Source organism: Lissotriton helveticus, chromosome 10 (genome assembly GCF_964261635.1).
Source record: "Lissotriton helveticus chromosome 10, aLisHel1.1, whole genome shotgun sequence".
NCBI classification, from domain to species: Eukaryota; Metazoa; Chordata; class Amphibia; order Caudata; family Salamandridae; genus Lissotriton; species Lissotriton helveticus.
Window position 1 is genome coordinate 1077837628 of NC_136071.1, and position 22366 is coordinate 1077859993.

At 45.2% G+C, this 22366-nt stretch overlaps 1 protein-coding gene across 13 annotated transcripts in view; it reads right to left on the reverse strand.

Annotated features, from left to right (window-relative positions):
* The window catches only part of PHF14 (PHD finger protein 14), a 1314486-nt gene that overhangs the window by 742037 nt on the left and 550083 nt on the right, over positions 1 to 22366 (reverse strand). For 3 of the 13 annotated variants that reach the window (XM_078663796.1, XM_078663798.1, XM_078663797.1), the window contains one exon: positions 6744 to 6914. The exons of the other annotated variants lie outside the window; for them this stretch is intronic. In XM_078663796.1, the coding sequence (XP_078519922.1) occupies positions 6879 to 6914 (36 nt within the window). In that variant the 3' untranslated portion in view covers positions 6744 to 6878. Of the gene's footprint in view, positions 1 to 6743; positions 6915 to 22366 lie in introns of those variants that run through there. 13 annotated transcript variants of the gene reach the window in all.

The following is a 22366-nucleotide window of genomic DNA, read 5'->3' on the forward strand; positions in this document are numbered from 1 at the left end:
CAAACGTATGTTCTTGAAAACCTAAAACACAAATGTTGCAATATTTCATTGTGATGTAAAAGAACAGAATAAACAGTTTCCGACATACTGGTTGAGGCCTAATGAAATCTTGCAATTGGTATAAACAAAAAGCAGAAACAAAACATAGAATTAAATGAACTGCTTCTGTGCTTTGCTCAGGGTGATTGGTCTCTTTTGGTCAAGTCTCAAAACTTGCATCCCAGCTACAGATGCTATTCTGGCCTCCAGGGCAAAATTCAAACTTTTAATGAATACTGGTTCCAGGCTAACATGTAAACCATCGCGCTTACTGCTTAACTCCCCAATTTGCAGTCCACAGGCTTAAATGTTTTTAAAAGGCAGAACACATCTTCTCGTTGTCATATTACTTATCAAGTTCTGTAACCTCTTCATGAGCACAATATCGGAATACATAAGAAGCGGACAAACAGAACAAGTATTGGCATAGCCAATAGGTCTCGCTTTAGGGGACCTTATAAGTATTTTGTTACGCAGAACAATATCCACGGTGCAACAACATTAACTGTTGCATGGCTAAACAGTTATAAGTTCCCAAAGGCGAGGCCTATTGGCTATGCCAATGCCCTGGTCTTGTGTTCACATGGGGTGGAAGGAAGCCGCCATGGGGTGCAGGGTGGAGTCTTGTGTTCCCATGAGGTGGGGAGAGGGGGGAGGAAGCTCACTTGGGGTGCAGGGTGGAGTCTTGTGTTCACATGGGGTGGGAGGAAGCCGACACGGGGTGCAGGGTCTTGTTCACACGCAAGGTTATAAAAAAGAGCTCCAACACTGGAGCAGAGTTGCTCAGCAGAGCAACAGATGAGGTGCTGCCCCCTCCTGTCAGGGCTGTGAAACTACGGATGTCCGTTGACTGTGATGTGAGATGGGACTCCTGGGAGAGGTGCTAAAAGGCAATGGTAGGGTGTGGGGGGCAGAGCCACGACGTCATGTATGTAGATATTAGGCAGTATAAACTTGGCTCGCGAGCATTTTTGTTTTGAGAGCCTTTCGCTCCTTCACTTCAGACAAAACATCTCCATAAATGGAAGCCTTGCAGCCCTCGGAGGGCACACGATGTAAATACTCACACTACGGACAGGAGGGATGCCTGCCCAGCAGCTGACAGCAGGCGCAGGCATTGGAGTGAACGAGCACAGGAATTGGAGTGCACGAGCACAGGAATTGGAGTGCACGAGCACAGGAACTGGAGTGCACGAGCACAGGAACTGGAGTGCACGAGCACAGGAACTGGAGTGCACGAGCACAGAAACTGGAGTGCACGAGCACAGAAACTGGAGTGCACGAGCACAGAAACTGGAGTGCACGAGCACAGAAACTGGAGTGCACGAGCACAGGAACTGGAGTGCACGAGCACAGAAACTGGAGTGCACGAGCACAGAAACTGGAGTGCACGAGCACAGAAACTGGAGTGCACGAGCACAGAAACTGGAGTGCACGAGCGCAGGCACTGGAGTGCACAAGCGCAGGCCCTGGAGTGCACAAGCGCAGGCCCTGGAGTGCACAAGCGCAGGCCCTGGAGTGCACAAGCGCAGGCCCTGGAGTGCACAAGCGCAGGCCCTGGAGTGCACAAGCGCAGGCCCTGGAGTGCACAAGCGCAGGCCCTGGAGTGCACAAGCGCAGGCCCTGGAGTGCACAAGCGCAGGCCCTGGAGTGCACAAGCGCAGGGCCCTGGAGTGCACAAACGCAGGTCCTGGAGGGAATGAGTGCAGGCACTGGAAGGCATGATGGCAGGCCCTGGAGGGCATAAGTGCAGGCACTGGAGGGCATAAGTGCAGGCACTGGAGGGCATAAGTGCAGGCACTGGAGGGCATAAGTGCAGGCACTGGAGGGCATAAGTGCAGGCACTGGAGGGCATAAGTGCAGGCACTGGAGGGCATAAGTGCAGGCACTGGAGGGCATAAGTGCAGGCACTGGAGGGCATAAGTGCAGGCACTGGAGTGAACGAGCACAGGCACTAGGGTGCATGAGCGCAGGCACTGGAGTGAATGAGTGCAGGCACTGAAGTAAATGAGTGCAGGCACTGGAGTGAATGAGCGCCCGCACTGGAGGGAATGAGCGCCCGCACTGGAGGGAATGTGCGCAGGCACTGGAGGGAATGAGCACGGGCACTGGAGGTAATGATTGCTGGCACTGGAGGGAATGAGCGCAGGCACTGGAGGGAATGAGCGCAGGCACTGGAGGGAATGAGTGCAGACACTGGAATGAATGAGTGAATGAGAGTTTATAAGGAGATAACTAAATAGGGTGCCCTGATGCTGTGAGAGTCAGGGGGGGAGAGCTTAGAGGGAGCTCACATAGCAGCACTGGAGTGAATGAGCGCCGGCACTGGAGGGAATGAGCGCCGGCACTGGAGGGAATGAGCGCCGGCACTGGAGGGAATGAGCGCCGGCACTGGAGGGAATGAGCACTGGAACTGGAGGGAATGAGCGCCGGCACTGGAGGGAATGAGCGCCGGCACTGGAGGGAATGAGCGCCGGCACTGGAGGGAATGAGCGCCGGCACTGGAGGGAATGAGCGAATGGGAGTTTAGAAGGAGATACATTATACTAAATAGGGTGCCCTTGTTGCTGTGAGATTCAGGGGGGATAGATTAGAGGAAGCTCACATAGGACTACCAGCCATGTCTTGAGTTTTTTTGCAGATATCAAGGTACACATTTTCAGAGCACATGGGTGAAAAGAGCATGTTCCAATCTTTGGCGGCCAGAAGGTTTAATAACAAGCCCCGGGTCGGGTGGGAGAGGTAATACAATGCCTGTAAGTGAGCGCGCAAACACGATATGGCACGGCAGCGCCCTCTGCAAATGCACTCAGTAGGGTGCAAACAGGAGGATGCGATGAAGCGTCTGCAGGAGGCACCATTATTTGGTTTCTGCGCAGAAAGGAAGGTGGAGAAAAGAAGATGGAAAGCAGTAAGGAACAGAGGAAGGCTAATGGAAGGAGACAGGAGTAATGCAGTGCTTAATTGTGAGAGGGGGCGTCAAAGTGAAAGTGATTGCGATCGCGGGCTGTAGTGCCTGCAAGCTGCACTTAATGAGCCATGACGAGACAGGAAAGCCAGATGGTGCCTGTGCTCGTGACTGTGCGCGTAACAGCACACTCAAGGCCAGAGAAAAAGATGTTGTCGGCATTTTAAAGACCCCACTCACTAAATGTCTTGTTAGAGCAGCGCATGTGCTGGCTCAGGCGAGACCTAAAAATAGACTCGTTTCAATATTGCATTTTTTAATGTATAAAAGACATATAGGCAGTTTTAAGGTACTAAAATTAACTGGTGCTCTACGTTAAGCAGGAAGGAAAAATAGTACATGTTTTTTCTAGGTTAAAATACGTTCTAGCCTAAAGCACATGGTTATCGATATAGAATGGGTACAAGCAGGAGTATGTCAATGTGCAAGCAGGTGTGTCGTTATGTGTGGCTACTTACAACGTATGGAGAAAAAGCTCTCTTCAGGCACATGGCTAGAAACATTCAGACAACAGACCTGCCATGGGACTGGATGTCAACAGACGTGAACGTGGTTAAAGAAAAAAACATTTACCTTCTGCAGTCGTAAGCTTTGAGTCGGACACCCCACAAACCTTAATTACATTCTCTCAGTGCTCCATGGAGAAACACTGTATGGTCTAGGATGTCACACCGCTGTTATTTGGCATCTACAGCAATTGATGACAGACTACATTATGAGCTGACTTATGTTCACTGCCTCTTTTCCCTTGACACTTCTTAATACAGAGGGACGATGAGAATTAGTAGATGAACGAGGTGAAGTAGAATGTCAATATTAAGTGGGCAGCGGAAACAAAGCATTTATCAGAAACTTTATCATCAAAATAAAAAAATGTTTTTAATGTTTACCGGTTCCACTCTACACAGCATTGTTTGAAATATTTCTCCGACTATACTTATCAAATTTGAAGGGTGGAACTTCACATATTCCCAAAAAAACATAACATGTTGAACAAGTAAAAGTTCCACTGCTGGAGAGCCGAGGCAATTCAGTAATGTTTTGTAAAGAGGCAAACAAAGAACAGTAAGTGACTGGTTGCCTGTATGGGAACATTGACCAAAGTAAAACTTCACAGCAAGTTGTATGTAACTATAGTGGTGCATTTTCAGCATCCATAAAATTCCACGCGCAAACCCCTCTTTCTTTCGTGGCATGAAATAATGTTACTCTTCCAAAAAGGCAAATTAAGTTTTTGGAGTCTTGTCCTCCACTTTGACTATCGACAGAGACATTTTTCACACTGCCACTTACTCCGGTCAGAGTATCATCTTTAACCAACAATCGACTGCCTAGTCAATCGAGTTTCATCACTTGATGACATAGAAACTCAATTCTATCTTGGAGACCTTCTATAGTGTCTTTTCTCTACTTTAGATGGGGAACGAGGCTGACAGAATACAGGAGGCTGATTGCAATGATGGCGGGAAACTGAAATTACTTTAAAAAAGAAAAGTCTGAGATTCAGTCTATTGATTATCCTCTCAAAGTACTAAATTATGGATTTCCGTTGACTATGCATACGGTGCGTTTACCACCTTATCTACAATAGCAACCACATTGTCAGGGCGCAAACCTAAACATATAAGAGCCTGGAAGGTACTTGTTCACCTACCACTTTACAAACTGGGCCTCCTTTTTCAAAAGTAACTCTTTCCAGTATTATTTTTCAAGATGGAGAAAAACTCCACATCAACTCGAGTTGTCAAATGTGGTAGGATCAGCATGATCTAGCCAACTTAAAAGGTGTCTGGTAGGTGAGACCTGAACATGTCTTTCATTGCATTGGATCTATGAACAACAAAAGAATTTGAGCTGAATGGTCAATTAAGTGAGACAATTTACCATTTCTTCTCAACGAAATTCCAGAAAGGACAATTTCAAAACTCTTAAGCATTTACACAACGAGCCTTACAGGCTCCACAACTAAGCAAAGATTGACTGTTCCAGAGGCCCCTAAGGACAATGTATATGATGAAATGTCACTTCATCTTCGTGACAAATGCATATCAGAGAAGTAATCATCTGAAGATTAGCTACTGTCAGACCATTTAATATTGTTGCTAGGACATATTCAAATCAACTAAACCCAGCAAATCAGCCCATCAGTGTTCTTGTCAGCTTGAAACTTGTCTACATAGTTTCCTCTGTTTTTCAGAATAATCATCACCAAATGTGCTCATGTTTAAGTCGTACGGCTCCTGGTTATCAAGACCGAATTACATGTTACAATATCTAGATAAACTATATCACTCAAGTAGGAACTATCTGGACATACTATTATGCAAAAACGTCTTTGTCCAGCATTGTTAAATTTTCTCTATACACGCTGCGGACGGTAGTGGCATCAAAGATGACATCCATGCTGTTGCCTTCATAGCACTGCAGAAGACCCATATGGCCTTGCCCCTGGTGCTGAACAAAGACCGGGTAGCCTTTCATGGACATCTACAAAATTTAAGGTACCTAAGCTCCAAAAGTGACTTGCAGTGCCATTCTCCAGAGAACCAAACCAGAGATGCTCAATACAGGAACAGGAAGAAAGGCGGTAGGGCAGGTGGAAAATGGAACCTCTGAATTGTAAAAATATTACCAGCACCTCGGCTCTGAAGGGACCAGAAAACTCCAGAAGAAAATTAAAAGTCACTACTCACAACGGGAGTCCCATGCAAAAACTAAAACATCCCTCAGACCAGAGACCCACAACTCACATTTGACCAAGTTGCATTGGAATTAGAGGATTAAAGTGTGTCTGGGTCTGAAGGCAGTCACTGCTGTCATACAAAGAATTATCTACAAAGGTGTATTGCATCGTACTGCCATTATGCTCCAGCCAATAAATAGTATTTGCATTTGCCGTACCTAGCCAGCAGGAAGCAATTGATTTGGCTGTCTCCTTTCTTGTATTACTCATTTTTTTTGTGTTTAAATGAAATGGACTTTCGTGGGACCAAGAACTCTTCTTCCAGCTTTTTGGCCACCAGTTCTGCTGACGGCATCTGTTGGGAGACCGTGACACTTGAGCAGATAAAACAACATTGCTCCTCAAGCACATCACTCACCTGTCGAGCGGCAAATGAAACCCTTAATCCAAGCCATGTATAGTTGACTTGCTTAGAAAGACAAACTGCAACAAGCTTTGCCACTGCAGATTTCATAACTGAAGCCTAAAAATGGCATACACGGGTCATGAAGGTTTTCATTTGAATTATGCCACTCCAGTTGTCACAGTACTTCAATCCTGAAGGCTTTTGCTTACATAATATTTTTAATCAGTAACAAGGAAAGCTATCGGACATTTGCATGATCACTGGAACTATTCATGGGTCCAATGATTGTATTCCTTAGTCAACTGGATGCAGGCGCTGAAAAAGCCACTGATGCAAAAGACCTTGTGCCCTTAAAGAGTAGTTGTGGTACTGAAGAAAATATGGACTATGTAAAAAAAATAGTATACATTACAATCCCATGTTTTTGGTAGCAAATTATGAGAAATTTGTTGTGTATTATGTTGAGATTAGTGAAAACAATAAATAGTAGCAGAAACAAACTGTTATCCTTTTTTTAGAGAGCAATGGCCAAATAAAATATTTGAAAACAGTACAAAGCTAACCATGTGTCTCAAACAGAACTTTTGGGGGACTTTAGCAAACCCATTGTCAGCATAAGCGGAAACTCACAAACGCAGGACACAGACTGGTGAAACACTGAGGTATTTATTTAAGAACCAAACAGACAAGGCAACCCGCACAGGACTTCACACATACAAACAACAGGCATTAGTTGGAACTGACACAAAGCAAGATAGCGGAAGAGGGGTGGTGCAAGTGCTTCAATAGAGGTTCCTCCAGTTGGTAGTACGTCTCCTCTGCATATAAACAAACAAAGGGAAAATCAGTGTTCGTGTCCAAAGGGAAAGCAAACAAAGTTAACATCAAAACGCTCCATGGAAAGTTCACTGCTCCCATCAAACAGAATAAAATGTTGAAACACAGGTAGACAGATCAGGGAGCTGCAGAATAGCATAGAGCAATTGATGTGCAGGTGTGAGATATCTGTCTGACGTTAATAAAGTGACAGTCACTTAGATGAACACTATTAACATCCAGGCACCGGAGTAGAAGTCAAGGTACAGCAAATCGACAGTATTGCACACTACATAAAAATAGCCATTGTTGGACTTCATTATCTTTACCTCAGGTAGAAACAGTACGTCCTCCCACATTTCATGGCATGTTGGTGTGAATTTAATATTTGCAACCAACTACATGACCAGTATTCCATGGTCTAGTCCAATATTAATCTAAGGCTTTAGAGTTCCAGCACAAACATTATAGGAGTTCAGTGGTTAGATAGCATGCAGTAGGAACGGTGATCAGAGTATGTTGCTATCTAGTCACGGTGAGGTCAATTTACAAAATATGATTACGAGGATTAAAAATGCAAATGACAGTGCAAAATCACTCTAAATGCACAGATACAGCCCAGAGAAGCGAGGACCTCTGTCTTTCTTGTGGCAATCATCATGAAGCTAGGACACAAAAAGGGAGCACAATCGTAATCCACAAATATGGAAGGAGCTGCTGAATGCTTTTGGATCACGTAGCCACAGAGAACTCTATTGAGGTACCTTTAGTTCATTTTAAACAACATACAGTATTTTACAAATGACTCCTATTTTATTGAACAAATAATCTGCACACTCACTACTCACCCATTTCTCTTGGTGAGTATTTTTTCAATATGGTTGAGGCTCCATTGAGGAGAGAAGTTTATCACCAGTTAGTTACAAATACATGCACTTCAACCCATGAGGCTCCATTGCAGCACAACTGAGGGGCACTATGCCACCTCTCAGAAGGAAAAGTATATGCTGGTGGCAAGAATAGATTAGTGTTGCACCGAGGGAGCTCTGCAGTTTGAAGCCCTTGTAATGGCCATCCACTATAACAACATTTATAATATAGTGGAAATCTCATTGTTGGGGAAAAACGTTTCTGAATCGAGAATTTAACAAAGAAAAACATGGACACGATTAACTTTCCTTTAAAATCATTTTGTGGCCAGTCTAAAGCATACATTACCAATGTATCTCATTTTAAGCAACTTTCTTGGAGCAATGAATATAACTGGTATCAAAAAAGAGGCAATTCAACAGCATTTTTAGAAAAAAGTATTGCATTTGAAGAGAGAAGGAACATCTTTGGACACATGTTGTGGGCGACATTCAAACACTTAGGGGAAGAGAGTATTTTGGGGTAACTATGTTAAACTGCAAGATGAGAAGGGAACATTTTGTGGCCCGATTCCATTCATTTGCTTTAGCATTTTTGGATTGAAGTACCTAAGAAGAATAAGCAGTGTGCCCATCTCTGACAACTCCACCCCTAAGGTGAAGGAGGCGATGTGAAGTACACATTTGAGTCCCAGCCATCTTGATGATGGTGAGGAGGGGGGAGAGGGGGAGGACCTCCTTCAATCAGGGCCAGGATTATGCCACCTTCCACAGAACAGTGGCATAATTGAGGGTGCAGTCACCCCGGGTAAGGTGCCCATTAGTCCTACCTGGCACGCCCTTAAAACGTTCCTAAATTTAGTTTTTAGATAACTTCCCTAGACTAGGAAACTAATTGCTGTCAACCTAAGAAGACAGCGTACATCAAAAAAGTAATATACCTATTGACTTTTCCCCAGCCCTACTTGCCTGTCTCCAACTTCAAAGACCCTGCGAAGAAAATAACGGCTGTCCTGCAGCTAGCAGATTCAAGGACCCGAAAAAAGACTGCCTACTCTTGGACAAAGATCAGAGACTCACAAGGACAGCAGATCCAAGAAACCTACAGAAAGGACGCCGGTACCCTACGGATCCACAAGTCCTGTCAACTATGCAACAGACGCCTCCGGCCCGTGTCTAGGTGGCTCACCGATCCAGAACAGGTTCCCCAGAGATCCTGACCTCAAGTTCAGCATTGGCTGACCCCTGCTGGACTCCATGACGACGCCTGCAGACTGAATCCAGAGACTCCCCCAGCCGCAACCGACACCCGTGAGCAGAATCCAATGTTTAAGGACACCTGTGCACCGAAGCCTCTGTGCCTTGGTGAGCTGAACCAACGGTGCACCTACGACCCTCAACACCTCAACTTAGCTCTGTTGTCACTGGTCACGCTCCTGCAGCCTCTGGTGTGACGCCTGCAGCCTGTTTGTCCAGGTGAGTTTCTCCACTGAAGAGCATTGGGTCCCCAACGCTGTGTTAGTGCCCTGCATCTGGGTGCTGCTGTGGAGTTGTGTATATTGGTGCTGCTTTGTGGCCCCTCCTGTGCTTGCTATAACCCCTCCAAAGCTTGGCCCTTGCAACCGATTAACCTACATGCAAGCAGTGTGGCTCTGAGCACCCGCAGTTCCCATTGAAACGCATTGCCTATAACTGAATTTGACCACTGCACCCATCCACCACTTTGCCGCTGGTGGTGCAGACTTCGTGCTTACCTGAACCTTGCCCTCTGCTGACCTTAACCCCTGAAGACTGGAACTGTACGTTGGGTACTTACCCATAAAACCACATTGTTGTTGTCCTCCATAGGATATTATTGAACTGTTTGAAATAGCATTGTGCCGACTTTTAAAATATGGAAAGTATTTTTCCTGAAAAACGCACTTGCCTTTTTGTGAAGATCTTGGTCTTAAAATAAAACTAAACTAAGCTTAATTTTCTAAAATTGGTGTTGATCTCCTTTTTGAGTTGTGTGTCCCTTATTGGTCTATGTGTGAGCAATAAATGTCTTACACTCTTCTGTAATAGGCCTATGGCTACTCGCCCACACTACCACTAATTGAGCTCTTTGGGTTTACATTGAGCCCTGTACAATTTGGGGGAATCTCTGGACTCCACATACTGAGCCAGCATTCTACAGCTACAATGCACTTCCAAATCATGTGCTATATTTATTCTCATTCAAAAAGTCTTTATTTCGATTATTCATCATAAAAGACATAAGATAAAATTACAAAAGTGTACAAAGCTCAGAATTCATCATAAATTTCATCATATATTTATGTTTTTTTATCCAGTTGATCACTTGATTATTTGTTGCACTTAGGGGAGAGGGTGTGGCGTTATGGCCAGAGCTGCTGACTTTGCAACTGGGGAACCAGGTTAAAGTATCAGAGTTGGCTCAACATCATGTGATTCTTTGCAAATTACTTAATATCCCCATGCCTAAAACCAAATTTAATATGTACTACTGTAATGTAACTGATGCTCATGTAAAGCACTCAATACCATCGAGTCAAGTTTGTGCTATATAAAATTGCCAAAAGTAAATAAATTAAAATTACCCGATTTGCACACATATGGGCTCTTTTATCTCTCAAGGCCATCTTTGGAATCTTTTTTGTTCGGAAGCTCCCTAATTTCCAAATTTACTGGGGTATCCTCACTACAAAATGCTTTCAGTTTTCCAGTTCAATTCCATCAAGACGGCGTTCAGATGTGCCACCCTTATGGCATAACTTCAGAATGTTAGCACTCTAGTTGCTCATTATAACACTATGGTAAAGCTGTTGATCACCAGGAAGTTAACTGGCAGTCTGCTGCTGATGTTGAGAGTGCATGTGTCAGTTTGCATGTCCGAATGTTTTAATGAAATAGAAGAGGAAGATATTGGAGAACTAATTTAAAATGTGTCCTAATTCTGCTTTCCACAGCACTAACTATAATTTCTATTAAAAAAATGAACCCTCATTTTGTTCCTTTCTAAATGAAATGTTTCAGGTTTTACAAGCTTGATTCAATCAAGATGGCTTCAGGTGGGTCACACATTTGTGTTAAGACTGTTAGCGCTCTAGATGCTGATTAGAACATTCTTGGAGGCTGCTGTAGAACACAAGGAAATCAATATAGCTGCCAAGGTATCAGATTTCTAAAGTGTGAGGTTTTCATAATTTCACTGTTAATATGAGTGACATTCAAAGACTATGAATGACACTTTAACGCAAGCAAAATCAAGAAATGAAGACGTGTGAAACCTAAATATCCGAAATTACACCCATTTGAGCAGCGAGAAACTCTAAGGCGATCTTAAAACTACTGCAAAGCATCAGAAATTGAAGGGCATTGTGGGAAGTGGCTGTACCGAACAGGATGTGAGAGGCCCCAGCGCGGATGACCGACAACTTTTCACTTTCCAGAAACACATCTAATGACTTTCTTTGCTGGCTGGATCATCTTCTTTCATGTGATTCATCCAGTGCATTAGGTACATGATCTTAACTTCAATAGTGGAGACACAACACTAGTAAATACACCAGGCACATAGTCATGGTTCGTTTCAAGCGCACTGACTCAGCACAGCCTGATCAGGACCATGCACCGGACTGCAGGCATTTCCATCGAGGATCTAGTCTTACTTTTCCAGTCCACAACCCAAAAGTGTACACATTTGCATGGAACTATGACCTGCTGTAGGCCCCCCTGACCATTTTTCATTAAAAAAAATCATAGCTGCCTAAGCTTTCATATTACTTATGAGTGAAAGTTCTTTGGTTTCAGAGTACTTATGAGTGATATTCAACAACCTAATGTGTGACACTTAAAGTGGCACTTTCTCGCAAGCAAAGCAATGAAGTCCATGGAAACACATAGTTGGCAAACTTTCAGGTTGCTTATTTGTGACATTTCGATTGCTTCAGTGCACTTATGAGTGGCACTCCGCTAAATGAGTGACACTTAAGAGTGACACTTTTGCATCAGTAAAACCAAGCAATAAGTGCACGCAAAGAGATAAATGTCACAAATCACACTGTTTTGAGCAATGAGAAGCTCTAAAATATCTTGAAAGTGCAGTAAAATTACCTGAAATAGATCACTAAACACAGCTTAGGGTAAGGGTGTGTGGCACAAGCTGAGTTATGAAGTGCGTCCTTTTAATGGGTCCATAAAAACCAAGTCCACACTATGTACAATGTGATTATATAAATACATTTTGAAAACAATTCTCTGTTGATTAACACCGTCTCTGCACATTTTGCAGTGACCTATAGTACTGAAGTCACTATCACCAACTGTGCCAACTAGAACTCAATTTAATATCCCTCTAGTTATACACAAAACATCTGCAATTATTGCATTAGGCAACTGAGGTATTGCAATGCAAAAGAGTGCAATTCCCATCCAATCTTGTATGATTTATGCTCTTTCATTTTGGAGAACGCCATTTATTTTCTTTTGAAATCTGCAGTATCTATTTTGAAGAAAAAGTCTTGGCACTTATAAAAGACTTTCCCTCTCCTACTCCAGTCATTTTAAATAAGAAAATCACGGCTGATGCAGATACTGCCTGTATGAAAACCTTCCAACCCATTACTCTGGAGGAATACAGTTCGGCAATCTTATCCATTAAATCAGATTCCCCTTTCGACCCTTGCCCCCCCCACTCTACTACAGGCCCTTATCGATGTTGTAAACCCCATTATTAACTACATTATAAATTTCTCAATTCTCACAGCGAAAATCCCAACAGAATGGAAACTTGCGGCGATAAAACCCTTCAGAAAAAGCAACTGTCTGATCCTACGACCCTCCCTAATTTACGACCCATCTCGCTTTTACCCACTCTGTGTAAGTTAACTGAAAAATCTGTTAATAAACAACTTACCACGTTTTTAGAGGAAACAAATATATGGCACTCGAATCAGTCGGGTTTCAGAGACCAACACTCAACAGAGTCTGCCCTTCTGTATACCGCAGACACCCTGAGATCAGCCCTGGATCAGGGAAAGAAAGCAGTTCTGCTGCTGTTAGACCTGTCTGCGGCCCTCAAATGGTCTCAAATACCATTCTTCTAGACCGTCTGGCATCATCTGGCGTATCTGGGAATGTCCTAGAGTGGATTAAGAACTTTCTGCAAGATCGGCGCCAAGTGATCACGCTAGGACAATTTAACTCAGAAGAAAAGCACTCAGTTCAGGGGTCCCTCAGGGATCGAACCGGTGCCGGACCCAATGTATATATGTCTCCCCTGGTCAAGCTAATATCGTCCTTCAATATCAATACCATCTCATATGCGGACGATACACAACTTATCTTGATCTTGGATAGTGACACCACTGAGGCGGAAACCTCAGAAATTGTCTCTCAGCAACCTTCAAATGGATGAATAACAACCATCTGAGGTGTAACTTGGAAAAAAAAAGAGACCCTGCCATTTGGTTAACAAAACCCCTTCATGCCTAAACTTTGGTGGCCAGAAAATGCCACCACTCCCCCTAATACAATAAACACAGCCAGAAACTTAGGAATAAAATTTGACACCACTCTATCTTTCAAACAACAATCCTTGGCAGTTGCGGGCACATGTTTCCAGATTATAAAAAGTCTAAAGAAATTCTTTGACTTGTTTCCCTACTCAGCTAGGCAAACTGTTGCTGTTGCAGTTATTACATCCAGACTGGATTACTGTAACGGCCTTTATGCAGGAACCAACAAATCAGTCATGCACAAGCTTCAGATGGTCCAACATGTGGCTGCTTGGTTGGTATTGAAGTGGCCTAGGAAATCATCTGCCTCCACTGCATTAGACATCTTGCACTGGTTACCAGTTCCCAAACGTGTTCTGTTTAAGGTCCTTATTATTACCTTTAGGGCCTTTCACGCACGTGGCCCACAATATCTTCAAACTAGCTTTAAGGGCTACGTTCCTGCCCGCAGCTTAAGATCATCCACCGCTAATCTGTTGACCTTTCCAACTTTCAGATTAGTGTCAAAGGGCGGAAAATCACTGCCAGTAATGGGCTCAAAGGCATGGAATCAACTTCCATCTCAGCTCCGTCAGATTGGTTCTGAGTCCGTTTTTAGGAAGGCCCTCAAAACTTGGACTTATAGCGCACCAGATACCCTGTGCAAAACTCTGATCTGAATAACCTACATACTTTTGTTATGAGCAGTAAACCATTCTTCCTTCCATCTTTGGTTTTCGTATTAGCGCCAAGATGTTCCCTGGAGTGATAGTAGCGCTATATAAGTGTGCCATTACATTACATTACAGTATCAAACTGAACCAGATCATTTATTTGAAGACTGGCTTTAGTGCATGATATCTGAGCAGCACCATATCTTATTTCATAGGATGCTGACCGCTTAGCTTTAACAGTAAGGTCCAAGTAGAATGTTAAGTCAAAGGGAGTGGTTCCTTAATCTTTCTGTTTTCAAACTACTTTTTTTTATAAAAGATATTTTTTCATTTATGAAAACAGAAGCATTTTATTTGCAACCCTGGCAATTTCTCCTACATGTACCACCCATTCTTTCTCTGTGTGAAACAACCCATTTGTGCAGTTCGTCTGAAATATAAATTAAAGGGAAGCATGCTTCTTTTTGTTAGTATAAGTAACTGGAAGGGCAGCCTAGTATAGTTAATGTACATGCAGCAGAGATCAGATACTGAACTTAAGTGCAGAAGCGACTGGGGACTCTGTTTGCCACGGTAAGCGCTTGCCTCAAGAGCGTCCACATTTCCAAGTTCTTTGGACAGGCTGTGGAGTTGGGGCCACTAGGGTGCTAAAGCATCAGGCAGCCTTGTAGACTATGGCTGTTTGCAGCGAATGGTCAAGTCCTCACCTCAGTTTAGCTCTCCTCACTTAGCTGTGTGTGACACAAACAAGCACAGAGAGAAAAGTGAAACGCCTCTAATCCCCCACCCGGACTGCCTATGCGATGATACAAGTAAAATGTTGTTGACGTTAGTGTCAACTAATTAATCTGGCCGGTGCAATCTGAGGGGTATGGCTGCGGACCGGGAGTAGAACGTGGAAGGAGTCATGTGATTGCACCCACCTGTGCTTGTAAACATCCTGTCCTCTGTCTGTCTGGATCTGATCTAATCAGTGGGTCCTTGTCCACTCTGGGTCCAGTCTCCGTCACCGTGCTGCGCCACTTATCTGGGGCCGGCGGCATACAGTGAGAAAAACAATTCAGGAACACTTCAGCTATGGCTTAGACCATAATGATCTGCAGCAAGCAGTGTGCTCAAAATGCAACCGAAGTTGCCGGATTCACATGAGGCTGGGCCTGGCGTTTGCTGTTGGTGATGGAGATAAATTCTCACCCTCTCTATCTATAATGAGAAAACCCACTCACTGCTCGACCCTCACGTTTTTTTCTCCTCAAGTGAGAGGCCGCCAGAGGAAAGCTTTATTTTATCCTGGCATAGCAATGTATCAATATGCAAGAGTCTTGGTCACTATTGTAATAAATGAGCCCAGACCAAATGCGAGCCTGCAGCAGATTAAGAAACTAAAAAGTGCTTGAGTCCGGTAGAGTGGCACTGCACAACAAGCAGACAAAGCAGGCATGGGCTGCTTTTAATGCTCTTGGAATCTCTACATGTGAAGAACCTTTGTTAAAACATGAATAATGCATGTTATTGCTTTAATGCGCACTTCAGCACTAAAATGCGTTAGTCTAACCTCTGATCCGTGGTAGTTGGCAGGGCTAATCCAACTGAAAGGCTTCACCTGGTGGAAGTACATGTTTTACTGAGAATGTCAGTCTTCATTCTCACATGGCTGAGAAAGGTAGTTTGAATTTACAGAAAATATGCTCTCATTTTAGCTTCAGGAGCACCTTCCATAACCTCCATTAGCAAATCATGAGAAAAATATTTTCTCCCAAACATGAGTGATTAAATTCCAGAAGGTCAGCATTTTTGACAGGGTAAAATCACCTTAGAACACACAATTCCTAAAATTAGTATGGTATCACCAACAAATGATTTATATTGTAACTAACTCCTGCTCTCACCGTTTATAGGTGCTCCTTTTTGTGACCCTCAAAACCAAACATTCACTACAAGGCATTTCAATGGGCACCATGTCCCTGGGTCCTGTAACGGCTGCCCCAGCATGTTGTCCATGTTGTGCTTCCATATGCTCTTTGGGGTCTGGGTGTGATCACTCTGCCCCTTACATATTTTTGTTAATTCATTTACAGGACACAGAGACCAAGTCCCCGAGTCTAATAATGGCTGCCAAAACATATTGTTCAGGTTACAAAAAACAATCAGGATTGACTAGTCCCCTTTAAACTGTCCAAACAGAGCAAATCTGGACACCAACTATCCAGCTATATCTGAACCTTAATTTTTTTTAAACGATTGAACAGATTTACACCGAATCAAAATAAGTGCAATCTGTGGACCATGATCTAGTTTCCTGCCAAATTTGGTGTCATTCTGTTCAGCCGTTTTTGCTGTAGCCCGTCTTAAAGAAGTCTATGGAAAGTGCATAGGGATTTTGCATTTTTTGACCCCCTTTTTTTCTCAGCCATGGCTTTATGGATCACCCCGAAACATTCCATGCACAAACTAGTCAAACAGTAGCACCTGTTTGGAAAGTGTAGTGGTGATTCGTCAAATGGTGCCAAACATATTAGCAACACAAAAACACTTTCTCTGGAACAGCTGACCTAGCTAAAACTACCTAGTGCCGGCCACCATTAGGTATTATACATTGTTCTTTGGAATCAGATGGTCAGATTATTTTACAAAGTAGGTGGTCGGTCTGGAACTTGTTACTGTCCAACCCATTGGTTTGGGCGTCCAAAACCGAAATACATGCCAGTCCACACATGTTTAATTTGGGTTGTTTATAAAATGGAAAAGAGTCAGGAAGGCAGTGAGGAGCCTCTGGTTTGGAAGAATATCCACCAGAAAGAGCGCTACCAAAGGTAACCAACTTGCTCTTTATGATGGATACTTCTAAAGACAGCTTTCGCACCTTTCAAATATCCAAAACTGGAAGCCCAGCATCCAAAGAAGTAGTAGCAGCCTTGTTCTACTGGAAATAGTTCTAAACCCATCTTGAAGCTGCTTCATGGCCACAGTGTAGGACATATTAATGCAGAGGAATATCCACCTGGAAAAAGTAACTTTCTGTATGTACCTCCTTGCCCAGGAGAACGCCAGAAAGAGCTGATCGTAAACCTAAAGTAAAAAGTGAGATTTCTTTTGGGGTCCAAACAATGGAGCCTCTTTTCTTCTTTCAAATGGTAAGGTGGGGCAAAGAACGTTAGTAGAGTCATGGACTGTCTTCCAAATGGGCTTCACACATTTAGTTGACCAGGATTTTTTTGCTTTTGATCACCTGTATTTTGAACTTTTACCGTGGGCAAGTCTCACGCTATTTCCATGTAAATGGACATAGTGTGTTTACCACCATCTTCGGCGAGATGCGTACCAGCGGGAACTCAGGCCCAACGCCACATAAATTGCTACAGCTTCAATTCGTGAGAAGCACGCCTAAATCTTCTCCATCGTCAAGAAACGCTGAGCGGTCCTTTGAAATTTCACCTGGAACGATCGGTTCCACGGTCTTTACCTAAATGCTCCTTAAATGTGCATTTCTCTCTCTTGACTTCCGGACATCATCCACTACTGTTTCCTAATTAGGACATCAAGATCCAACTCAGCGCGAGTCACTACAGTGCGTAGGCTCGCACTCTGCTTGGCTGCATCATGATATCAGGTGCTCACACACCTGTCATGAAGATGATTTCAAATGTTTTTTTAGGAGTGGCATGTTTTTATTATTCTATCACCCACTACAGCAACTTGTTTTCACTTACCTGTAAGCACTGGATCATATTTACAAATCTAATAAATGGGGGCGTGGCCAAGATGGAGGCCGAGTAGGACGTGCCTGCTCGCCGTTCCGGTCCCTCGCCTAGGCCCCAGCCTTACAGCTACGCACAGTGGGTCCCAAACTGTGCTCCAGACTCATCGCTTGACCGGGGATTACCCTGCGGAAACCTGAGTCCGGGAGCAGAGTGGCACAGCAGCGCAACATCAGCGCTCGGCTCCCGTTGCCCTACGCCACGGAGCAAACAGCCCGCCCACCAGGCCACGAGCGAGTCGGCAGCGGTGCGCCCTTAACCCAGGGGGGATCGAGCCTAGACGGAGGAGCACTAACTGCCTGGCGAGCCCTCAGGCCCGAAGAGAGTGCAGAGCAGCCCCGGCCCGTGTTGCAGAACAAAGTGAAGGCACTGGATTGCAGACATTGGGCGCAGGTGAGCCTGATGCGCCCGCCCCAACCCCCGAGTGAACCAAGTGGGACTGCGTCCCGGCCTTAGGCTCCGCAGAGTTGCCCGGCAGAGAACTGCGGACGCTCCGAGGCGGTGGAGAGGACTACGGGCCCGCGTGACCTTCTTGGGGGATCCGACTGCAGTAACACCTGGACCACGTTTCCCAGAGGACCCAGCCTCTCCAACTGGCACTTCCCATTCCCTACACTGATGCGCTATCCTCCGACTCGCACTTCTGGGAGACGGACCGGGACCGCTGGAAGAATGGCTGGAACTGGTGATGAGAGCAGTGCAGACTGACCCTGCATCAGTGCGCCTACCAGGGGTAACAGTGTAAGCAAGCCACGACAAACTGCGCCACCAAGGTTAAGAGGCCTTGAGGGTGAAGGCGGGCCTCACTGGGAGTGACCTTCACAATGCTCTGGAACACGGATGCGACTATTGTGTGTGGCCCACGGAGAGGCTCCAGGAGTGAATAGGTAGAGATGGCTCACCATGAGCGCTACGATCCAAAGTGTTGGACTGTCTGACCTGGGGGACATCGGGGTTACCAGCGACGGCCAGCGCAACTTGACTGGCTCCCTTCTCGCCATTGCCATTTCTCGGAGCCACTCAATATTAGCACACAAGGGGGACCTAGCTGCTTTATCATGGCCGCTAACAAATCCAGTAAGGATGGATCGGTGAAGGTTCTCCTCCTCAAACCTGGCACTGGAGGGGCTGAAGTGCCGCAACAGGGGGGCTCCCAGTTGAACAGAACCAGAGCGAAGTGGACAGACCAGTCACCCGTAGTGTCCTCGAATCTCTTTTCGCTTCCTAAACGGGGGAATTTCATGCCACGAAAAAGGAACTGACCTCTGAACTCCAAGAGACACGCAGAGACATAGATTCTGTAGGGGAAAGAGTTGATGCGCTGGAGACTCAGGCCTTGACGCAGGATTAAGAAATCAATCAGCTCCAACAGGAGGTCCTCCATCTTCAAGGCTAGCAACTGGACCTCCAAGCTCACGCAGAGGACCTCGAGAATCATTCCTGCCGGAACAATATTAAAATTAGGGCGGTCCCTCAGGGAGGGGCAGGACATTGAAGCCTTCATCGAAGAGCTTTCTTGCCACGTCTTGGAGGCCCCCCTGGAGCAGCGGATCAAACTCGATTGGACTCATCGTGTCGGACCCAAGAGATCAGCGACTGCCTCCGCTCCGGATATCTTAACATGTGTCCACGACTTTCAACTTAAAGAATGTATCCTTTGGGATGCACGGACCAAGCATCCCATTGACTTTCACTCATGCAGGCCTCTTGTTTTAAGACCTAGCAGCCTCTACTTTGCAGAAAAGAAGAGAGTTCCGGCCAGTCACAGCATTCTTGCGCTCGAAATCTCCTACTCCTGGGGTTATCCTTTCAGGATTATCTTCAAATGGGAGGGCAAACTCCGCCAGGTCCCCTCCTAGTGGGAGGCCTCTTTGCTGCTCCACTTACCAGAGGGCGACCGGGACACTGCGGAACGGGAGGACGCTGCTGGGCGCCTCGACAGAGCAGCAACATGGCAACGGGTGGGGGAGACTCCCCTACGCCTTCGCCCAGATCCTGAGACAATGAATGGCTAAGGAGCGCAAAGCTGTTCTAGACACGCTGTAGGAGGACTCAGCAGCCACAGATTGAAGATTGCAGAGCTCTGGTAACATTAGATTCAACTTTCTAGTGGGTGTCCTCTGGCTTTCGATGGCTGAGCCCTGGGCGGTATAGGTGCAGTTCCTGCTGCACATCTCACAACTCTCCATGGGGCAGATTGCTTAGGACACTTCTGGACTTTATAAGTTACTGTTATTTGTTGTTTGTTCTATTCTAGGAGTAATGGGGCCTCCTCCTCCTCCTCCTCCTCCTCCTCCTCCTCCTCCCTCCAGATATGGCGGGTCATTGGGGTTTGCAGATTGTGAAATGTATTCGAATTTGCAGGTGGGTTCGGACAGTGAGCAGCCCTTTTTAGCACATACCTTCGCCCATTATCATGTAGGGAAAGTAGGGTAAGGAACACACTACTGACCACGAGATTGTCGACACGTTACGGCAGTTTTATGCGACTCTTTATGCAGCCCAGACTTTACCTTAGGAAGACCCAATATTTAAAGGGAGTTTCCAGGGCCAAGCTATTTCTGAGTAGAGGAGCTTGAAGCCCCCATTAGGCTGAAAGAAGTCAAATCAGCTTTATCTAACTTAAAAGCTCACAAATCACCTGGCTCGGACGGATTCTCCTCAGCCTTTTATAAAAAAGTTCTGCAAGATCTTGGCCCCACTGCTGGTGTGGGTTGACAATTCCATTGGGCCTCCAACCCTCTCCCGCTCTCCATACTCGAAGCACTGATCACAGAAATCCCTAAACCGGGTAAAGATAGACACCTGTGTGCCTCTTTTCGCCCTATTTCCCTCCTTAATGTGGCCCTAAAAATCTTTAGGAGGATCCTGGCACAGAGACTCTCTCCCTACCTACCTGGGTTAATAGATCCAGACCAGTCCAGTTTTGTCCCCAGACGTCAGTGCTCTGACAACACCGAGCGACTCTTACATCAGGTGGATAGATCTGAACGCTCTACAGCCGAACGAATTATATTTTCTGTTGACGCCGAGAAAGCGTTCAACAGGGTCCACTGGCCGTATCTTACAGCAACATGGTCTTACTTTGGCCTGCCCCACCGCTTCATCGACTGGATACTCCGCAGCTACGCCGACCCAATTCCCTCGGTGCAGGTGCACCTTGAATACCTTTCCCATTCAAAGGGGGACGAGACAGGGGTGCTCTTTGTCGCCACTCTTGTTTGCCCTGTACATGGAGCCCATGGCTCAAAGGGTTCAGGGTGAACCCTGCATCACAAGGGGGTCGGAACATAAACTCTGCCTCTATTTATTTTATTTATTTAGAAAGTTTTATACAGCGCAAACAAGACCCATGCGGATATCAGAGCACTTTAGAAGTGAGTGTCTGGGATACAACGTACATTTCTTTACAAGTCGGTTAAATACAAGTCAAAGCGCGTATACATAACATCTCATAAAAGCAAAGTAATAAAGTGCATCACAGGACTTTCCCAGTGAGTCAGGCAAAGGGTAGATATACTGTCTAGGATGCCTGGAAGGTCCATAGGCATAGTAAAGTAAAGTAGCGAGGGTACACTTGGTCTCAACATTTCTTTAATCCATGCTCAGGTGAATTTAGCCATGAGAATCGATTTTGCTTCTTTTTTGAAAGATGCAATAGAGGAATTAAGTCTGGTTTCTGTGGGAAGGGCATTCCAGATTCTGGGCGCCATCCCAGAGAAGGTTCGATTATATGTTTTCTTCTTGTTGAATCTTTGCGGTCTCAATAACAAGGTATCTGCATTTCTTGAGAATCTGATCCCACCAGAGAGCGTTAGTTTCTGTGCCAAATAGCTGGGTGCCTTGTGATGCATGGCTTTATGAGTTATACATGCTATTTTCAGATGAATTCTCGCTTCAAAAGGGAGCCAATTCAAGGATTTAAGGTCCAGGAAAATGTGGGAACTTATTTTAGAACGAGTGATGAGTCTTGCTGCAGGATTGATTGCAACTCTTAGAGGGGCCGTTGTAGCTTTGGGCAGCTCACAGAGAGAGAGACTTCCGTACTCTACTCTAGGGATAACTAGAGCTTGTACTGCCTGCTTGAAGTTGTTGTCCGGCAGGAAAGGTTTCAGCCTCCTCAATGTTTTTATCTGAAAGTTTGCTCCTTTTGCAGATGTGTTTTTGCATATTGAGGTTTCTGTCAAGTTTTATTCCCAGTGATTTTGCTGAATCCACCATGGTTGGTTGGCCGTTGAGTGCAGTAAGCTGTTTGATCAAATCTTACATTATGGGAACTTGTGCGGGTGGAGCGATTAGGAGGAATTCGGTTTTTAGGGCATTCAATTTGAGATGGTTTTCTGCCAACCATGTCTGGGTTTTTGCAAGCGTTGTGTTAAGCGATTTGATGCCTTCTAGGGTATGGATCTTAAGGTATAGTTGTGTGTCATCAGCGTACATGTTATATTGTATGTTAGACGCGTGGAGAATTTCGGTAAGTGGTTCCATGAAAATATTGAACAGTGTCAGGGATAGTGAGGACCCTTGTGAGACTCCTAAGGTTACTGGGACGGGTTTGGACTGGGAATTGTTGACCTTGAATTGTTGTGACCTGTTTTGGAGGAATGAGGTAAAGCAATTTAACACTGGCCCGTAAATCCCGTTCTGTGTTT